Consider the following 19588-nt stretch of genomic DNA (forward strand, 5'->3'; position numbering starts at 1 on the left):
TTCACTAACAACTCATTACTTGCAGTTTTATATTTATTTTAGATTAGGGAAATGACATTAGACAAAAAGCAAATTTGAGTGATTTTCTTTTAATTAGAGTTCAAAATGCTTCATAAAGCTGCAGAAACAACTCACAACATCAACAATGCATTTGGCAGAGGAACTGCTAACAAATGTACAGTGCTTTCTGCAAAAGAACCAGAAGCTGCCCAGAGCCTTGTAGACGAGGAGCGCAGTAGCTGCTCATCAGAAGTTGACCGTGACTGGCTGAGAGGATCCTCGAAGTTGAGAAAGCTCGATAAGTGAGCACCTCACGCGCTGTGTGTGTGCTTAGTCGCTCAGTCGTGTCTGACTCTCTGCGACCCCGTGGACAGCAGTCCCTCCAGGCTCCTCTGTGCACGGGATTCTCCAGGCAAGAATACTGGAGTGGGTTGTCAGGCCCTCCTCCAGGGGATCTTTCCAACCCAGGGATCGAACCCAGGTCTCCTGCATTGCAGGCGGATTCTTTACTGTCTGAGCCACCAGGGAAGCCCCTCATGAGCTGACTGCAAATCAAAAAAATTGTTGTTTTGAAATGTCATCTTCTCTTATTCTGTGCAACAACAAGTAACCATTTCTTGATTGGATTTTGGCTTGCCATGAAAAGTGGATTTTATACAACTAACTAGCGATGACCAGCTCAGTATTTGGACCAAGAAGAAGCTCCAAAACACTTCCCAAAGCCAAACTGGCACCAAAAAAAAGGTCCTGGTCACTGTTTGGTGGTCTGCCTGTCTGACTGACTGCACCTGTGATGGATTTGCTGGAGTCTGAATCCTGGCGAAACCATCGCATCTGAGAAGTGCGCTCAGCAGGTGGATGAGATGCACTGAACACCGCAGCCGGCGCTGGGCAACAGAAAGGGCCCGCCTCTTCTCCCCGCAGTGCCTGGCCGCCCGTCGCACAAGCAACACGTCAGACATTGACCAGATTGAGCTGCAAAGTTTTGCCTCGTCCTCCACATTCGCCCGACCTCTCGCTCACCTGCTACCACTTCTTCAAACGTCTCAACAACTGTTGGCAGCGAAAATGCTTCCACAACCAGCAGGATGCAGAAAATGCCTTCCAAGAGTTCGTCGAATCCCCAAGCATGGATTTTTTTGCTATGGAAAACAGTTATTTCTTTTTGGCAAAAATGTGTTGATTGTAATGGTTCCTGTTTTGATTAATAAAGATGTGTTTGAGCCTAGTTACAACAATTTAAAATGTATGGCCCAAAACTGCAATTACTTTTACACCAACCTAATAAACGCTAAACCTGCCCTGCATACCTAGCATAAGTCCCACTTGGTTGTGATATATAATTCTTTTTATACATTGTTGCATTCAGTTCATAGTGTTTTATTTGGGGGTTCTTGGCCTGTGTTCAGGGGAGAACTGTCTGTAGGTTTCACCTCCTGTGATATCTTTTTCTGGTTTGGGTGTTAGGGTGCCGCTGGTTCACAGAGCAGGTTTTACTGTAGAGCTTCCCGAAGCCCGCTGCTGGGATTTTAGCGTCACCTTTGCCTAAGTCTGGTGCTGCGGCTGCTGCTGCTAAGTCGCTTCAGTCGTCTCTGACTCCGTGCGACCCCATAGACGGCAGCCCACCAGGCTCCCCCGTCCCTGGGATTCTCCAGGCAAGAACACTGGAGTGGGTTGCCATTTCCTTCTCCAATGCGTGAAAGTGGAAAGTGAAAGTGAAGTTGCTCAGTCGTGTCTGACTCTTAGCGACCCCATGGACTGCAGCCCACTAGGCTCCTCCGTCCATGGGGTTTTCCAGGCAGGAGTACGGGAGTGGGGTGCCATTGCCTTCTCTGTGCCTGAGTCTAGACTGCTCTTAAGACTGCAAGCCCTCTGGTTAGCTTTATACAAATGCCCTCTGTTGTATAATTGAAGGTCTTACCGTAAATATTTTAACTTAAGAACATGTGCTGTTTCACTTTGAAAAGCTGACACTGTGTTGTTCTGTACTCTGTGTACATTGCATTGCGGTGTAAGCTGTCTCTTACAGGCCTGACTCAAGGGAAGCAGAATGATTTCCAAGATCAGATTTTAAAATTTACTGTCAGGACTGATATTATTACCTTACCGTTTTTCCCACTGGCCCCAGTCTGTCCTCTTGAATGTGATTATCTGTAGCTTTCACGTATGAGACCAGAAATCTGAGTTCCCTGTCGCAGATAAAGTCAGAAGTTCTTGGTCTAGTTCTCAGGGACAGTAAGCAGAATGGAAGGGCTGAGACTTTGATGAGTTGTCTTTGGGCCTCAAAGGCTGAGGCGACCAGCAGACTTGGGGAACAGCATCAAGGAGGCGCTGACTGGGGGCGCAGGCGCAGGGCTTAAGGCGGACTCCAGGGGCTGCCTGGTCCTGAGAGTGAGCACCTCCTTCAGCGTGTCCGGCACCTGCCTCGCTTGCCTTCCCTTGTCCTGTCTGACTTTGCACACTTGTGTGCCCTGATTTTCTGGAGTTATAGAGTTAGTTGCCAACCAAGTCTCTTAACTAAGGTAATAAACTAGTCATCTCATAGGACTGTAGAAGAGCCCTCAAAAGAGGTTATTGCAAAAGCAGTGAAGAGTTTTCCTCTGTGATTTTCCCTTTTTCTTATAACTTCAAAGAATGCGGGCACCTAGGAGTTTGGAAGTTAAGTGTGTTATTCTTTGCCCACGACTTGTTCTCCGACCACGGCCTCTTCACACGTTCCGTCTCCTCTGCCACCTGTGAGCACGAGGGCAGGAGCAGGCACTTCAGTCCAGTGTCCCAGAGTCCATCGCCTTCAGTGCTGACCGAACTAAAGATGGAAGTACCTGTGGAGGTGTGGGTGGCAGCATGAATTGGCACGGTCTACCTGGGGCACAGTTTAACAGCAAGTACCCAGAGTCACAAACAGGCGCGGCCCTGCTAAATCCAGCAGTTCTGTTTTTAGAGATGTATTCTAATAAAGCGATGTAACAGGCGTCCGGCATAGATGCCTGGGAAAGAAGAGCCGACGGTTGTGGCATTGCTTGTGTTATTGAAAAATTCGAAACAGCCTAAATGTCTAACAGTAGGAGATCTGTTAGACAGATGGTGATGTAACAGTACAGTGGAGTGCTGTACAGCTGTTTAAAGCGGTCATGATCTGGGAGTTTTACTTATTACTGACTGATGTCTGTTCATCATCTGTATCAGAATGTCATTTTTAATGGAAACTAGATTGCAAAACAGTACTCCGTTTACATTGTGTTCATCTGAACGGTCATGATCTCTCGCTTCACCAGTCTCTTAATTTCCAGTGAGTGAAGGTCTGGTTGTCTGTTTCTGCATCTAGTGGCTTAAAGCAGTGCGGTTTCGCTCTCTGTGGGGCCAGATACCTGAGGGCTGGTGCGGCAGTCTCTCGGAGGCCTAGGCTTTGGAAACCAGGAAGCCATTGTTTGGTGCTGGGGGCTCCGTTCCGGGGCTGGCTCGTGTCTGTGCCTGGAGGTTGGAGCTGGGTCTTGGTGGGAGGTGTCCGTTCCCTGCCCCTTGGATGTCTTCAGGGCTGTTTGACCGTGCTCCTGACACGGCAGCTGGCTTCCCCATAGCTAGTGGCGCAGGAGAGCAGGGAGAACGTGCAGTGCCTGTTGGGGAGCGTCCTGAGCATCAGGCATTGTCCCTTCTGCCCTGTTTGATGGTCCAGTCCGAGCTTTAGGTGAAGCCCACCAGTGTGGAGCTGTAAGAAGGAAAGAAACTGGTGAACTGGGAACAGCAGAGCAAACTGGTGAACTAGGGAACGGACTAAAAATTCCTTTCCCCCAGGCAAGGCTTCCTGACTGAGCTGTTACCTTATGCTGCTCGAAAACAGGCGTACCTGCAGAGTCTGACCTGAATTGTTAGGAGTTAGCCATCTTCCTCAAAAAAGCCTTAGAAGCAGGAAGGGCTGTCATTTATTTGCAGCAGTTTGAATTCACTTAGATCATTTACCTTTTTAATCCAGCCACCTTTGGAGCACAGCGGGGAATATACTGGGGAGTGAGTGATTTGGGAATCTTGACGGTCACAGGGCAGCCTGGGGGAGAGGGTGAAGTAAGAGAGGACAGAAAGTGTATTTCTGCCTTGGGCAGTCTGGTGCGAGGATGCAAGGCGGAAGCTAGTTCTCCTCCTCCTCGAGTACCTGCCCCTCGACCTGCCCTCGAGCCCGTGTTGGTGCCCTCGGCTCTGCTGGGCTGGGTTCTTGCCAGGTTTCTGATTGAACGTTGTTGCCACCAGTGAGAAGCCATGGGCAGGGTTGTCCAACCATGAGAAAGTAGCTGTCACTTACAGAGACGAGGCTGGGGGGACGGCAGTCGGGCCAGCTCACAAAGGGGGCCCGTGAGGAGCTCGTCCCTCGGGGGCGGTGCAGGGCCGGACCCCAGGTGAGAAGCTTCTGTAGTTGCACAGAGTAGTGGGGGCCTGAGGCAGGTGGCTAGCCCCTAGGGGAGGGCTCCAGCGCTGGTGAGGAGCTAGAGTTGATGAGATCTGCGGGGACCCGCGGCAGGCACATCAGGTGTCAGTCTGGGGTGACAGGAGTGGACATGATCGAGGCGCTGAGGAGTCCCTAGGACGTGCTCTGTGAAATGCTGGGGATGTGCAGTTGGCAGGAGCAGCTTCAGGGAGAGGCTGGGAGTCCACTCCGCTGGCCCATCAGTAGGTAGTTGAAATTGCATGATGTGCTGGAAAGTGTTCTGCCGAGAAGACACATGGGCTCAGGACAGAACTCCGAGGGACGCTGGCGTTCAGAGGACCAACAGAGCGGCGTGGCCAGCCAGAATGCGCGTCTGCGTGTCTGTGAGTGCAGACAGTAGTTCTGACCCAGAGGCCATAGAGCAGAGCTCCCTGGGGAACTGGGGCTTGTTGGAGGGCCTCCGACCTTTGGTACTGGTTTTGTGGTTTTATTTGCTGTAGCTGAGACTCTGTCCTGTGGACTGACCACGAGGCATTCATATATACTCCCCCAAAGCGTAGGGTCCAGTTGTTCAGTCTGTTTTCTGAAATTACATGCTGCAGAGCGACTAAGCCCATGTGCCCCAATGCCCGAGCCTCTGCCCTGGGCCTGGGAGCCACAACTGCTGAAGCCCGCGCAGCGCAACTAGAGAAGAGCCCGTGTGGCAGCAAAGGGTCCGCATAGCCAAACGTGAATTAAGAGGTGTTTTTTTTTTTTTTTTTTTTAATTAAAAAACAGACTCCTATAAAAAAAAATTACCGTGCATGTTCTCTGTATGAGCTGTGTATGAAGTGTTTGTGTTCATGCTTTATTTTGGGGCTTGTAGATTATTTCCGGAGAAGGCAATGGCACCCCACTTTAGTACTCTTGCCTGGAAAATCCCGTGGACGGAGGAGCCTGGTAGGCTGCAGTCCATGGGGTCGCTAAGAGTTGGACACGACTGAGCGACTTCACTTTCACTTTTCACTTTCATGCATTGGAGAAGGAAATGGTAACCCACTCCAGTGTTCTTGCCTGGAGAATCCCAGGGACGGGGGAGCCTTGTGGGCTGCCGTCTATGGGGTCACACAGAGTCGGACACGACTGAAGCGACTTAGGAGCAGCAGCAGTAATTTATTTTTCTCCTGTTGTGAACATCTTTTTAGGCAGTGGTTTATAATTATTTTGAGGATAGATTTCAGAAAGAAGCTGGATTGTTCGGTCTCCGTGTGCACGTCGACTTTGGCATGTCCCTTGGGCTGCGCAGCCCTGCTGCCTAAGCAGCTGCGTGTGCAGGTCACAGAGGGCTGCGGCAGGCAGCCTTGGCCTCCGAGGGCGCTTTCCAGGGGTTTCTGCTTTTCTGCTTGTTCATGGCCATAAGCCGGGCCGTATCTCGGTCTGTGTGCCTGCTTGCTGTGTGCTCTTGCTTCTTCCTGACTCCTACTCTGTGATGCAGAGACGCTAGCAGCCTGCGGAGGTAGGAATCAGGGCTCATAGACTCGGGTCATTTGGTGAAAAGCACGAAGGTCAAGTATGTGAGCCCTGGTCTGGATGTTGTGTAGCCTGCATGTCTTGTGTTGTTTCTAAAGCTTTGCGTAAGCTTTCCTTTCACTGTTCAGCAAGGTGAGGACCCTGTCTTGCAGGCACTGGAAGGGTGGCTTTAGCAGTCCTGTGTCTTTTTGAGTTGATTTTTTGATGGCAGTTGTAAGAGATGTTCCCTTTAACTTTAGAAGGAGTGTTGGCAACCCTAGTGGGTTAGCAGGCAGCACAGCTCGTAGCCCATCTTTACTGTGGAAGGTGAAACTGTAAAAAGTATAATGGGGACTTGACAAAATGCTGATCTCTGTAACCAGTTGTCTGCAACATAGTTCCTCGTCTTTTCTGGGCTTCTGTTTCTGAAACTTCGTAATGAGAAAGTCATAATTCTTGCTAATGAGGTGTTTAGATTATCACTCACCTTCATTAAGTCTGATGATGTTTCCGTCTCTAATCTCCAGTCAGTGGCCCTGAAAAAGTTTCTTTTTTTAAATTGGAAAAAGTTTTTAAAACAGATTATTCTAAAGGGCATATATAATGAAGCCTTCCTCTCACTAAGATCCCAAACTTCCCCACTGTTACCAGCTTCCTCAGGCTTTCCAAAATTATTACCAGCTTCCTCAGGGTTTCCAAAACTAGAGTAAATATAGATAAACACGTCCCCCTGACATTTTAAACCACCAGGAGAGCTGCTCTTCTCCTCAGCACAGTGTCCAAGTGGCGACTCCGCGCCAGCACCTTGATGTGCAGCTTCTCTTCGTGGATGCGTGATATCCCACGACCACTTTTCTGTTGGTTGGATGGACTTGTGCCGGTTGTTTCTAGGCTTTTGCTAGTGCAACTGCCGTAACTACCACACAGTTCTGGTGTAAGAACAGCAGGTCTTTTGGAATTTACTGTAATGGAATATACACTGTTACATTTTATTGTGGTACTTTAAATGAGCATAAATTTTATTTTTAAGTCAGCATAAATGCCTTTTTTCTATGTAGATTTTGAAGTGGGGCTCATAGTGCATTGTTTTATAAATGTGATTTTCGTAATTTGTCACTCTATTTTGTTCCAGTTTTAGGATGTGAAAGTGTTCGTTGCTCAGTCGTGCCCGACTCTCTGCGACCCTATGGACTGTAGCCCGCCAGGCTCCTCTGTCCATGGAATTCTCCAGGCAAGAGTACTGGAGTGGGTTACCATTTCCTTCTCCAGGAGCTCTTCCTGACCCAGGGATCGAACCCAGTCTCCTGCGTTGCAGGCAGATTCTGTACTGTCTGAGCCCCCAGGGAAGCCCCCAGTTTTAAGATACGTGCTGCCAGAGGGAGCACCTATGACTGTGTTTTTTGCCCCTTTGATTGTGTTTGCCTGTGTGTGAAGCTAGTCGCCATTGTATCTTTCATAAAGGTTTTTTCTTATAGGTCTATAAAAGAAGGAAAAATCCAGAGATCATAGGTTGTACATTATTCATGAAACTTCTGTTAATTTTAATTAACTCAAAGTATTTTACTTGAATATTCTTCAAATTATGTAAAAGTATTAGTATTGTTCGTGCATAACTTGAAACAGATGTAAGACTGAGTCTGTTTATATTAGTAAATGGGGTAAATTTCTAGTAGAAAATAGCCCATATAGATAAAACAGAAGATCTCACGTTATTTTTTAAAATAAAGGTATTAATAAACATGCTGAAGTTCTTTTTAAGTGGTTAGCAGTCAGTTTGAGTGTTTGTCTTTATGTAAATTGTCATGTTATGTAAACTTAGTTTAACCTATAGTCAAATTTTTGACTATGCATTTTTTAAAAATTCTGATGGTTAATGAAATCTACTTTAAACTCTATATGACTTTTTTTTAAAAGTTCATTTTGTTACCACTAAATTCATTTGCATGAAGTTCGAAAGCATTTTTTTCCCCTTGAAAAAAAACTTCATTAATGGTATTTGTGAAGTTTGGCCATATTTAATCTTCAGAGCAGATAATGTGCCTGAAGGTCAAAGGTCAAATAGAGAAGTCCGCTGTGGTTTGCTCTTGTTTACTTATTGATGAAAGGGTTAGCGTCCCCGCTGTGGAGGTGAGAGAGTGGCGCTGAGAGCAGCAGGTCTGCGATAGGACAGGAGGGTTGGTCACTGCCTGGTTGAGTGCTTTTTGTAAATCGAGTGTGTAACTGCTGCTGGGATCCCTGACTTATCCAGGCCCGTAGATGCTGAAAGGGAAAGGATGCTTTCCAGTGCAGTAAGTTGAAACCAGCAACCTGTAAAAAATCAAAGTCTACCTGTGCTTTTTGGCTGGCACTTACTGCTGTCTTCCTCGCAGTCACACATGTCATGAACTTATTCTTGGCTTTGTTGATCTGTATTTAAAAACTTATGTTGTGGAGTAGCTTCGTTAGCGTCTTAGTCTAAAAGAGTGAGAGGTTATTTGTTGTACTTGGATAATAATTCAAACAGGAGAAGATGAAGATTCAAGTAAAAGCAGCGTCTCTGGCCTTTCAGCCTGCTGCTCACCGCCCGGTCTGACTCTTCTCAGTGGCCTTGCAGAGCCCTGCTCTGTGCGTGAGTCACAGAGGTGTGCCCTCTTCTTGTTTGAACGCGTGCTGGAGCGCGCGGAAACCCTGCTGCACCCCCCGCCGCGCCGAGCACTGTGTCTGGAGGCAGTTCAGGTCAGTACACATGGATCTCCTGCACTTTAAAGCAGTTCTCTGTGAGCCTCCCTGTGACGAGCGTTCTGCAGTTACCTAGCTGTCATGTAGTTTAATGGCCATTTAGGTTGTTTTCGACTTTTTTTTGGTAATTGAAGCAGCATTGGGTGCATATACTTACATGTGTGCCGGTAACGTTTGCAGGTTAAATTGCTAGGAGGGTTGATCAAAGTCCGTGTACACTGTGAATTTTTATAGTGATTTGCAAACCGCCCTCTGAGGAGAGCACACCAGTGCATGAAGGCAGCTGCTGCCCGTCCTCGCCTCAGCCTGTTACCTGAGGGTAGATTTGCTAGTCAGGTTAAAGCCTGCCATTGCTTTTGTATTGCTTTTTTCCCCTAAAAATGAGTAAAAATGAAGTTATGTTTAAAATACGTTTTTATTTCCTAATGATTGATATTTTAAAATTACTTTTGAGAGCTTTTACAAATAGCGGTTTTGCAGCGTTACAGATATTTCCACTGTCACCTTCTTAAACCTTGGATATAATGTTTTTCTGTGTATAAAGTTTTAATTTTTATGGGATCAAACTTATAATTCTTAAATAAGTTAATGACAAACAGTACCATAGATTTAGCGTGTGGAGTGGCGTTTCTTCCTTAGAGAGGTCTTCCTTCACACCGAGCGTTTAAGAACAATGCTCGTGTCATCCTCCCGTATTTTTACAGTGCTCTGTATGTGTGCAAACCTCAGGTCCGTCAGGAGTCTGTCTTGATGTGAAGACGTAGGGATATGACGTCATTTACTTGGGCCTCTCAGCTGTTGCACACTGTGCGCTGACTCATGCGCTTTGCTTCCTGTCTCCCTGGAGGCCCCGTCCCCGTGCCTTGCCTGCCCCTGCTGGAGCCTGTCGGGGCAGCTCAGAGTTTGCCCCGGGGTGTGGAGTGCGGTGTTCCCAGGGGGGACATGAGAGAACGTTTAAAAACATGATTGTGTTTATTCAGCACTCGATAGAGAAGTTGAGCTAGGATGTCTGTTCGGGTGTGGTAGGCAGGCCCGCCCCAGAGCGTGTGCCCGGGGTGGACTGCTGCTCCAGCTGAGGCCCAGGTCGCTGGTGTGGGTCCTGGACCCTAACTCGCCTGTGCATGGTAGCAGGCTTGCTGGTTTACTCTCTTAGCAGTGTGGTGAAATTTCACTTTCACAAGCTGATGGTTATTTACTGTTCCAGGCCACGTGCAGGCACTCAGAATTGTGAGTTAGGGTCTGGCTTGTGCCTTTATTTTTCCCTGCCTGACCACTGGGCCTGACATACTGTGAAACTGAAAGTCGTGTGGTCGTGTCCGATTCTTTGCGACCCCATGGACTGTACAGTCCATGGAATTCTCCAGGCCAGAATACTGGAGTGGGTAGCTGTTCCCTTCTCCAGGGGATGTTCCCAACCCAGGGATTGAACCCAGGTCTCCTGCATTGCAGGTGGATTCTTTACCAGCTGAGACAAGGGAAGCCCAAGGATACTGGAGTGGGTAGCCTTTCCCTTCTCCAGGGGATCATCCCAACCCAGGGATCGAACCAGGGTCTCCTGCATTGCAGGCGGATTCTATGCCAGCTGAGCCAGCAGGGAAGCCCCTTGGCGCACTGTGGCCATTGCTTGCCTTCTCAGGCCATGGGACTCGTCTTGCTTTCTTACTTTCTGCTCCTCTCTGGAGAGGCCACCCCCCACCCCCCACCCGGCCGCTGGCCCTGTGTGGCTCCACCTGCTGAAGGGCGAGCGTCCTCGCCATCTGGCGGCCACACCTTTGAGGGTGCTGCCCGTGTGGCCTCGGGGTCCTGACTGCAGATACAGCCGTGGTCTGCATGCTGCATAGCACGCCTGTGCGCTGGAGCGTGTTTGTGAGTGTTGTGTGCCCGCGGTCTCCCTGTTGATGGGCAGCGGGGCAGGGGAGGCGCTGGTCTGCCCTCCTGGGAGAGGTGGCGTTTAAGCTGAGCCTCACCTGAGGCAAGGGGGCACTTGTCACGTGTACGCGTCGGGGTCAAGGGGGAAGGCCAGGTGAGAGGAGGGCAGGGCGACAGAGGCTTGAGGGGCTCGCTCTGCGGGAGGCGGCCCCCAGAGATGGTCGGGGGACGTGGGGGAAGAGCAGCCGCTGTTTGACCACACCGCCTCTGCTGTGACGCGGTCCATCTCGTTACCCTCCGGAGCACATCCTTCCAAGGCAGCTCTGGAATCCACCTTTTCTCGTGCGTGGTCTCTGAGCTGTCAGGGGCGCCCACATGTGTTGAGACGTGTGCCCCGGGGGAGCCGGCATCTGCTGTCTTTATCGCTGTTGTCCAGAAGCAAGTCCGGCCACAGTGGGTCGCAGTGGACAGGCCACTTCTGCGTCCAGCGAACTGTGCTCCTGTATCACTTTAAAATAGCCACTGCCTCGCGTGACACGGGACTCGGCGAGTATCTGTTAAGTGAGTAGATTCCTCTTGCGTGCCTCTCATTTGAACGTCTTTTGAACACGGACTGTGTCTGAGCTGGCAGGTGGCAGCTCCGGTCCCCTGCGAGCTCGGTGCCCGCTGAGGCGTGCGGTCTGGCGGTGGGCCTGCTTTCTGGACGTCACCTCCCTGCTGTTACGCTTCTCTCTCTCTCTCTCTGTGAGCTGACTGCGCTCAGGGCAGCCTTCCTCCCGGCCTCCCACTGCCCATTTCCCCTTCTCTGGACCTTTCTCGAGCCCTCCTGCCCTCCCACCCCGTCCCTTCTGAACTCAGGCCCAGTTTTGGCGACTCTAGTTTTTTTCTGTGGCCTCCTTCTCCTCAGGCTCCTTTCTGATTGATCTTCCAAATTATGTATGTCTTACAAAGACAAAAGATTTTTAAATTTTTCTCAAAATGTAAAATAATATGATCATACTTAATGTTCTTTTTCAGAGTAAATAGTCCACGGCTGAATGGCTGAGGCTCCAGACCCTTCCTGAGTCCAGATCTTGGCTCTACTTCTCTGAACCTCACTTTTGTCGTCCATAAACAGGGAAAATAACAGTTCTTGAAGCTCATTGGTTATTCTGAGGACACCTGGGCTGACCAGGTCCAGGGTGTGGAGCGCCTGCGGCTCTCTTCCACGCGTGGGGCCCGTGTGCGGGCAGAGGGCTCTGTGTTGGTGGCGGCTGGCGCGTCCCGTGCGGCTGGCGTGTCCTGTGGGCTTGGCAGGCCGCTGTCTCCTCTGTAAAGCATTTAGGGAGCGTGAGTGCTCTTTGAAAGGCCTCACGTTTTTTAAACTACAATTTTATGGTTGAGATCACATGTCAGGGTCTGTGTATGTGTGTCCAGAACTGTGGGTTTGCTGGCTGTGCTTATTTTACAGTGTTTGAAATGAGCTGTTTTAAGTAGGAATCTTTGTAGTTCTTGGAGAAGGAAATGCCAACCCACTCCAGCATTCTTGCCTGGAGAATTCCAGGGACAGAAGCCTGGCCACCTGCCGTCCATGAGATCCCAAAGGCCCGGGCGCGCCTGCGCGAGTCTCACTTCACTCTGTAGCTCTTGAGCATGGGCGTGAGGACGTGCCCTTCCCGCCCGTACAGTGCCCTGTGTCCAGCGGTTTTCACGTGCAGGTCTTTGGAGGGAAGGACGCTCGCTCTCGGCGTGCCTCTGGGTGTTCATCACCCTCTTGTATCCTGTGCTTCAGACCTAATGGAATTTCTAAGACACGCTAGTGTTCAGTCAGCGCCCAGGTACGCTTTTGGGTGACTGGTGCCTGTTGCGACTTTGCGACACTGCAGCCTCCGTGCCGTGCTGCAGGCGGTTAGAAGTGCTTTTCAGCTGTTAACGGTTACTCCCCTCTTTAGACGTCTTTGCTTCACCTAAAGAAATGTTTGTTCATTCATTTTGTAGGGATTTATTAAATCCCTGCATGTGCTGGACATTGAAGCCAGTGGAAGTGAACGGGTGGTAAGAGACAGGCCTAGCCCTCGACCCCTCACCCCCGGGCATTTAGGTTAATGATGCTGCAGCTCACATGTGAAGTCAATTTGGTGACTGTTTTGTTGACATGTACCTTTTTTAAAAGGTAAAACATGGCTTTAAGTATATTTTCTCGTAGTTGTAACAGCATTTTAAGAAATCTTGGCTCTTTAGTTGTACCCAAGTAATGAATATACATTAAATCTGGGCAAAGGGAGGAGAAGAAAAATTACAGATGTATACTTAACACTCCTATTCACAAATTAAGAGAATAACTAGAAGTATGGTTGTATTTTTATCTAGACCCTTTCCGTAATTCTGAGCATTGTAACTTTGTACTTTTTGCTTTAGGTTTTTCCATTCCCCTTCCTCTTTTTAGTTAATCAGTTAAAAATAAAATATTTTTCTGACCTTTGACGTGGTAGCTTTAAAGGTTTTTTTTTATTTGAATCCAAGAAATGAAATTTTCTATAGTGGAAAATATCTGGAGGATTTATTTCTTTGGCTGTCAATTTTGTCATTGAGAAACTTTTGTTCTACACATTGTGTATTCCTTCACATATCAAAGTTAATTTTAATTTGGCTCATTGCTTGCTTACTGACACTATTCTGATGAGCTGTATGTGTTAACAAATTTAAGTTTATTAATTTTTCTAATGATTTGTATGTTAAGATCTTGGACCTTTAATTTTGGATTAAATTCACAAAAATCAAACGCCCTTGCAGTAAGGACGGAAACTGTTCTGGGGCGAGTTGCCTGTAAGTGTTTTTCTTTGAAACATTTAACTTTCCCATTTATTATTTCAGTTCCTTCCGCATATCACCTAATTTTGGTTAGAATGCAGTTTTACTTATGATGAAAATAATTTTTTAAAACTCTGGTAACAATGAAAAGTTGAGTTTTTCATTGACATTTTTGTTGAGATAATAGTACAGTCACATACAGAGCTGTTGGAAACACCACGGGAGGTCCTGTGTTGGCCTGGCCTTGCCCCTGGTGCTCTCGCAGAGCCTGGTGTGAGCTCACAGGCGGGCGCTGACATCGTGCTCACCTTCCTCACACCTGCCGGCTTCACTCGCACTAACGTGTGTGTGTGTGTGAAGAAATGAGATTCTGTTCTTAGAAAACGACTAGCGTTATAAATTTGACTTGATATGTGGCCTGGGGGTGGGGTGGCCTGGGGGAGGGGCCATTTAACCCCTGTGCCTGGGATTTCTTATCGTCAGACAGTTGGATTGGATGATCTCTAGAATTCTTTTGGGTCACAGCATTCTGTAATTTTTGTATGAGAGCATTTTAGAATTTGAAATTACACCCTTTGTCTTTTCTCTGTTTTTGTGTTTAGGAAGAAAAGGCTTCTCTTTTACATCGTACTCAGGAAGAAAGAAGAAAGAGGGAGGTAAGCAGTGTGTAACAGTCCCTGTCGACAAGCCGTCTCCATAGCGTTTAGCTAAGCCCTGCTTTTACTGTTTGATACACATAGATAAGTGTATGTATATGTGACATAACACGTATTTGTATGTATGTTAAACTTCTGAAACCATTCTGGATTTGTTGATTGTATGGTGAGTCATCTAATGTAGATGGGCTAAAAGAATGTAGAAAAGATGGGCTTAAAAGAGCAGTTTCCAGAGTGGGGAGGACATAGACTTTCGGTTCATGTGGTTGCTTGTGGTGTGGCTTCCAGAAGCGGTAGAAAGTCTTGGAGTATGTTCGTGTTTTACCAAGTAGGAGAAGACTCCCTGTGAATGCAGGTTGTGTGCACTGTTTGTGTGTTTGTGAAGAAGCTGAATACACGAAAGGGGCTAGGGACCCCTTTTGTTCCAGTCTATTTTACATTTCGTCTTCGGAGACAGTTTCTTAAAATGGCTTTGCCTTGTTGACTCATCAGCAGTGTGGTATCCTGTGGCCTGCTTTTCTGGGTAGTTTCTTGTTTCGTTTTTAATAAGTCATGCATTCCTTTAACACACACGTATTGAGAGCTCGTGTCCCGGCCCAGGTAGTGTTCTGCCGGCTGGGTGTGTGGGTGGGGATAAGACGAGACAGTGTTCCTGCTGGGCGTGGACCGCAGGTGTGAGGCAGGGTCCTGCAGGGGGACCCGGAGGGCCTGCTGTCGGTGTTGAGGGACGGCGTCTCTGAGCTCGTCAGAGCTGAGTGAAGTCCTGGAGGACGGAGCAGGAACGCTGCGGCAGCTGGAACAAGAGCCTCCTGAGGACGGAGCAGGAACGCTGGGCAGCTGGAACAAGGGCCTCCTGAGGACGGAGCAGGAATGCTGCGGCAGCTGGAACAAGAGCCTCCTGGGCCAGGGGGCCGCAGGTGCAAGGACGCTGGGGCAGGATCTCCCTGCCTCCGGGCTGCTGATGTAGGTCCTGGGCCAGGCGGTGCCTTGTCGGGCACTTGCCCACATACTGCAGGGCTAGCCCATCCCTTGGCCTCTACTTTGGTTCCAGAGTAGATGATGCACCATAAAATCAACAGGTCCGGAATGGTTTCTGAAGTTTAACATACATGCAGATACATGTTATGTCACATATACATACATAGGGCCTTCTCCAGCAGATGCCACAACCCTCCCTCCCCACACTGGGACAACTGCAGATGTCTCCAGAAATCACCGAATGCTTCCTTGGTGGTGAAATTGCCCTCCCTTGAGGGTCACTGCCCAAACAAGAAAAGTATACTGAAAAACAAGAAAAGGACACCTAGTGGGTAGCCATTCCCTCCTCCCAAGAATCCCTGTGACCCAGGGTTCAAAGCCCGGTCTCCTGCTCTGCGGGAGGGCTCTTCACCGGCCGAGCCACCAGGGAAGCCGGTGCACTGGTTGCTGCTCTGCTCTGCTCGTCTGCCCTTCTCTGGAGCGCTCAGGCAGCCCTCGCTCCCTGCGGTGCTTCTGCTCCAGCTCCCCTCTCCTCCTCCTCCTCCCCTTGGGCTCACATTACAGATGTAATGTGACCTTCACGCTATGTCCTCTTCTCTGTATGTTTATCCTTTTGAATATCTATGCTTTGATTTGGCTAGTCTCTTCTCTAACTTCTGATTTACAAATTACCTCTTTTAGTGATGTCTGATTATTAAATACATCCACTGAGTTCTGAATTCCAGTTTTTATTTCAGTTCTAGAATTTTATTTGATTCTTTTATTTACCAGTTCTCTTGTCTTTTAATTTCTTGAACATAATTTTAGATTTTTAAAGATAATGTTTAAACTCCAGTATTTGGAATTCCTGTGGGTTTGTTTGTGTTGTTTGTCCTCTTGATTTTAAATTCTTGTCTTTTGCCTGGTTATTTTGGTTGAATACTGGGCATCGTATGTTCTAACCAGAATGATGCGTTCAGGTTCTAGAATGTGACCTCTTCTTTTCGGAGAGCATTGCATTTGTTTCTGGCAGGCAGTAGGGAGTGGGACAGTAAACCCCCTTTAACTGAGGGGGGATAAGCTGGTTGCAGGCCGACCTTGAGGCCTTGTGAGGGCTGATCTGTTTCCGGTACACCTGCCAGAGAACTAGAGTGTTACTGAGACTTCCTCCCTAGTTAACAACTGAATGAACAAAAATGAATGTGTTGAAAATGCCTGGGATGAGTTATGAGTTTATCATCAAGTACCCTTAGAATTGGTTCAAGCTCAGGGGTTCCCTCATAACCATCTCAAGCTCAGAAAGTGCACTTTTGTGGCCTGACGGTGTGACTTTATGAGTGTGTGTGTGCCGTTCACGCCTGTAGGTGCCATTCAGGGAGGCTGTGAGGTGGCGTTGCGTGCTAAGACAGAGCACCGGTTTTCCTGTCACACCTGCGTTTGCTTTCTGACGCGTATCTTTTGGCATCCCTAGTCTCTATGGAGAGTAGAGTCTCTGTGTCTTTGAAACAGGAGTGGCACTCGCCTGGCAGGTTGCTGTGTGATACCACTGGACTGTCTCTGAGTGCAGGCACATGGGGGGCCCACATGCAGGTTCAGGGGCTGCGTATTATGGTTTGCTTGTGTGTAGCGTCCAGAGTAGAGTTCCATGGAGATAGAAAGTTGATTAGTGGTTGCCAGGGCAGGGTGGCGGAGAAGGCAATGGCACCCCACTCCAGTACTCTTGCCTAGAAAATCCCGTGGACAGAGAAGCCTGGTGGGCTGCAGTCCATGGGGTCGCTAGAGTCGGACCCGACTGAGCGACTTCACTTTCACTTTTCACTTTCATGCACTGGAGAAGGAAATGGCAACCCACTCCAGTGTTCTTGCCTGGAGAATCCCAGGGATGGGGGAGCCTGGTGGGCTGCAGTCTCTGGGGTCACACAGAGTCAGACACGACTGACGCGACTTAGCAGCAGCAGGGCAGGGTGGAGGGATGGGGTGGGACAGAGAGTGAGGGGTGACTGATGGCCAGCGGTTCAGGGGTTTTATGGGGCCAAGTGATGAAAATGTTCTGAAAGTAGACAGTGGGCATGACTGTACAACTTTGAATATATTAGAAATTGGTGAATGGTATGTTTCAAAGAGTGGATTTTGTGGTGTGTAGTCTTAACTAGTATATGTCATTTTCACTGATTCTGACCAATTGTTCTTCCTTCCTATGCTATTCAGGAAGAAAGGCGAAGATTGAAAAATGCAATAATTATCCAGTCATTTATTCGAGGCTATAGAGACAGAAAACAACAAGTAAGTTTGCTTTTAAACTGAGAAGGAATTAGGCATGAGAAAACTTATTTTGAATATAGCATTGGATTCTTAGAGTTGAAATTCATTTTATGTGCATTTTTGTGTGTACTTGTTTAATAAAAGTTAATGTGCAGAAAACAACAATTCTGTAAAGCAATTATCCTTCAATAAAAAAATTTTTTTAAAAAAAGAAAGTTAATGTGGATAATAGTATTTTCCCCAACAAGTGATTTTACTAGTTTAGATGAGTTTTTTGGTGGTTTTAAATTATGAAATACAAACCTAGGCCAAACCACGGCTACAGATGACAGTGGACGGTGGCGGTGACCCCTGTAGAGGGTGTGCAGCAGCTGCACCCCAGGCGACCAGCCGTGACCTCCGCGTGGCGTAGCCCTCGCGCTCGGTCTGTGCTCCCAGCGACCCTGGAGGCCTCGGGCCCCACGAGCACTGACGCCGCCCTCTGTCTCGGTCTGTTTCCAGTGTTCCATCCAGAGGAGTGCGTTCGACCGCTGTGCCAGCCTGTCCCAGTCCGGTGGCGCTTTTCCCCTTGCCAGTGGTCCCAACCTTACCCTCCTGGTGCGGCAGCTTCTGTTTTTTTACAGACAGAGTGAAGACTCACAACGCTTGGTGAGTGTTGGCTCTGCTTTCTCTAACCCTTGTGTGAATGTTCTCCAGCTTTTGGTTCACTGGGCTGACAGCCCTCCAGCATGGCTCTCCTTGTGAACCTCCGCGGTCAGCGGCAATGGGTTGTCTTTGTGATCATGTGTTTTTCCTCTTAAAGTTGATACCGATTTTCTGTAGGCTTTTTCATTTTTTTTTTAATTACGGAAATTCAGATACAAGAAACGGGGTGCTGTGCTGTGCACGCACTGTGCACCGTGGTCCGGAGTGCACGGTCCACACCAGGCTCAGCGCGGAGCCTGCCACCCAGAACGTAACTGTATAACTTAACACACTTTACAGGTTGTGAGGTCACCAGTGATGAGTGGTGTGTATTAATGGGGGACATCCATGACTGGCTCAGTCTTTTTAAAAAGTAGAACTTGTCACTGAGTCCAGTTTCCCAGGAGGTAGTACAGATTCCTGTGTGATCATTAGGTTGAATACATACTTATTCTTAGAAATCTTTATTTGTAATAAAAGTTTCAATTTGAAAGATGAGTCTGCAGTGTAAGGTCAGCTTTCCGTGGTCCAGCCGTGCGACTGGCAGCCCCCTTGTGTGAAACTCAAGTATAGGAGATGGAGGGTGCTTCATTGCCGGGGTGGGCTCTGGTTCTAACACCCACACTGCTTCCTGTTCTGAACCGGGATGGGCCATGGGAGGAACACCTCGAGAGCGGTGAAGGTGGCTGCCTTACACGCACCTTTTCTCGGCTGAGGCCAATGAGGAGAGGAATGAGAAATGCACAGCAGCAGGGCCTCGGCGCTCTGTCGGAGCAGACCGTCCCTCCTTCCCGCGCTCGTAGACTGAAGGTCAGCCGTGGAGCGCAGCCGCTGGGTCTGTGGGGTGAGACAGTCAGGAGGGTCGAGTGTCTCTCCAGAGCGCCCTTGCATTTGGAGAGCGGCCCCTGGCTGCCCCGAGGTCCGGTCAGCAGTCCTGCGTGGTTTCTAGGTATGCAGTGGCCTGGCCCCATGGCCCTACATAGAGTTAGAATTAGCCAGCTCCTCAAACCTGGTTCATACGACAAAAACGAACCAGATGGTTTATTCAGTTTTCAAACAAAAATGCAAGAACAATAAACCAGTCGCATAATATGTGGAGGGTAGGTCTCCTGCCCCATCTTCAGGTTCCCTGATTCCTGTCTTAAGAGCAGGTGTGACACCGCTATTGGGAGTTTATTTATTTAAGGTGCTCCGTGCAAAACAGCATATGTGGCTCTACCTACTCCCTTGACTTATTTTTTATTATCATGACTAAATATGCTCTCTGCTAAAACAGTGTTTTCTTTTGTGTAGCTTTCCTGAATCACTCTGGAGTTAAATATCGTGTCACTTCTGTGTCCTCATCTTTGGTCTCTGAGGGTCGGGTCCTCCTCCAGCTTCCCTCGGTCAGGCCGCTGGCGCTCGCCCCCCCCAGGCGTCCTGTGCGCCCGGGAGCCTGCTGCGCTGTGGCCATGGTGCAGCCACCCTGGGAACACTCACTTCGCTTCTCTTCAGTTTCAGAGCCTCTCTCCTGATTGCACTCCTTTTCGCCTGCTTGGTGTACTCCCTCGTTTTATTGATACAAACCTTCAGTTGACTTCTTGAGAAAGGATGCATAAGGAAAGTTTATATATCTGAATTTAGTAAAAAAAAAAAAAAAAAGAGTTAAGCAGAAAAAAAAAAGTGAAGCAAAGCAGATATTTAATGTCCTTAGAACTTTGCGAATGATGATGTTGGTGCATTTCTAGAGAAATTTAAAAACAATATC

General features: G+C 48.4%; 1 protein-coding gene across 5 annotated transcripts in view; it reads left to right on the forward strand.

Annotated features, from left to right (window-relative positions):
• The window catches only part of UBE3C (ubiquitin protein ligase E3C), a 137550-nt gene that overhangs the window by 9807 nt on the left and 108155 nt on the right, over window positions 1-19588 (forward strand). For all 5 annotated transcript variants that reach the window (XM_055591381.1, XM_055591378.1, XM_055591380.1 and 2 more), the window contains exons 2-4: window positions 13885-13938; window positions 17104-17178; window positions 17659-17805. In XM_055591381.1, coding sequence (XP_055447356.1) covers window positions 13885-13938; window positions 17104-17178; window positions 17659-17805 — 276 coding nt within the window. The remainder of the gene's footprint in view (window positions 1-13884; window positions 13939-17103; window positions 17179-17658; window positions 17806-19588) is intronic.

The sequence above is a fragment of the Bubalus kerabau genome, chromosome 8 (assembly GCF_029407905.1).
Source record: "Bubalus kerabau isolate K-KA32 ecotype Philippines breed swamp buffalo chromosome 8, PCC_UOA_SB_1v2, whole genome shotgun sequence".
NCBI classification, from domain to species: Eukaryota; Metazoa; Chordata; class Mammalia; order Artiodactyla; family Bovidae; genus Bubalus; species Bubalus kerabau.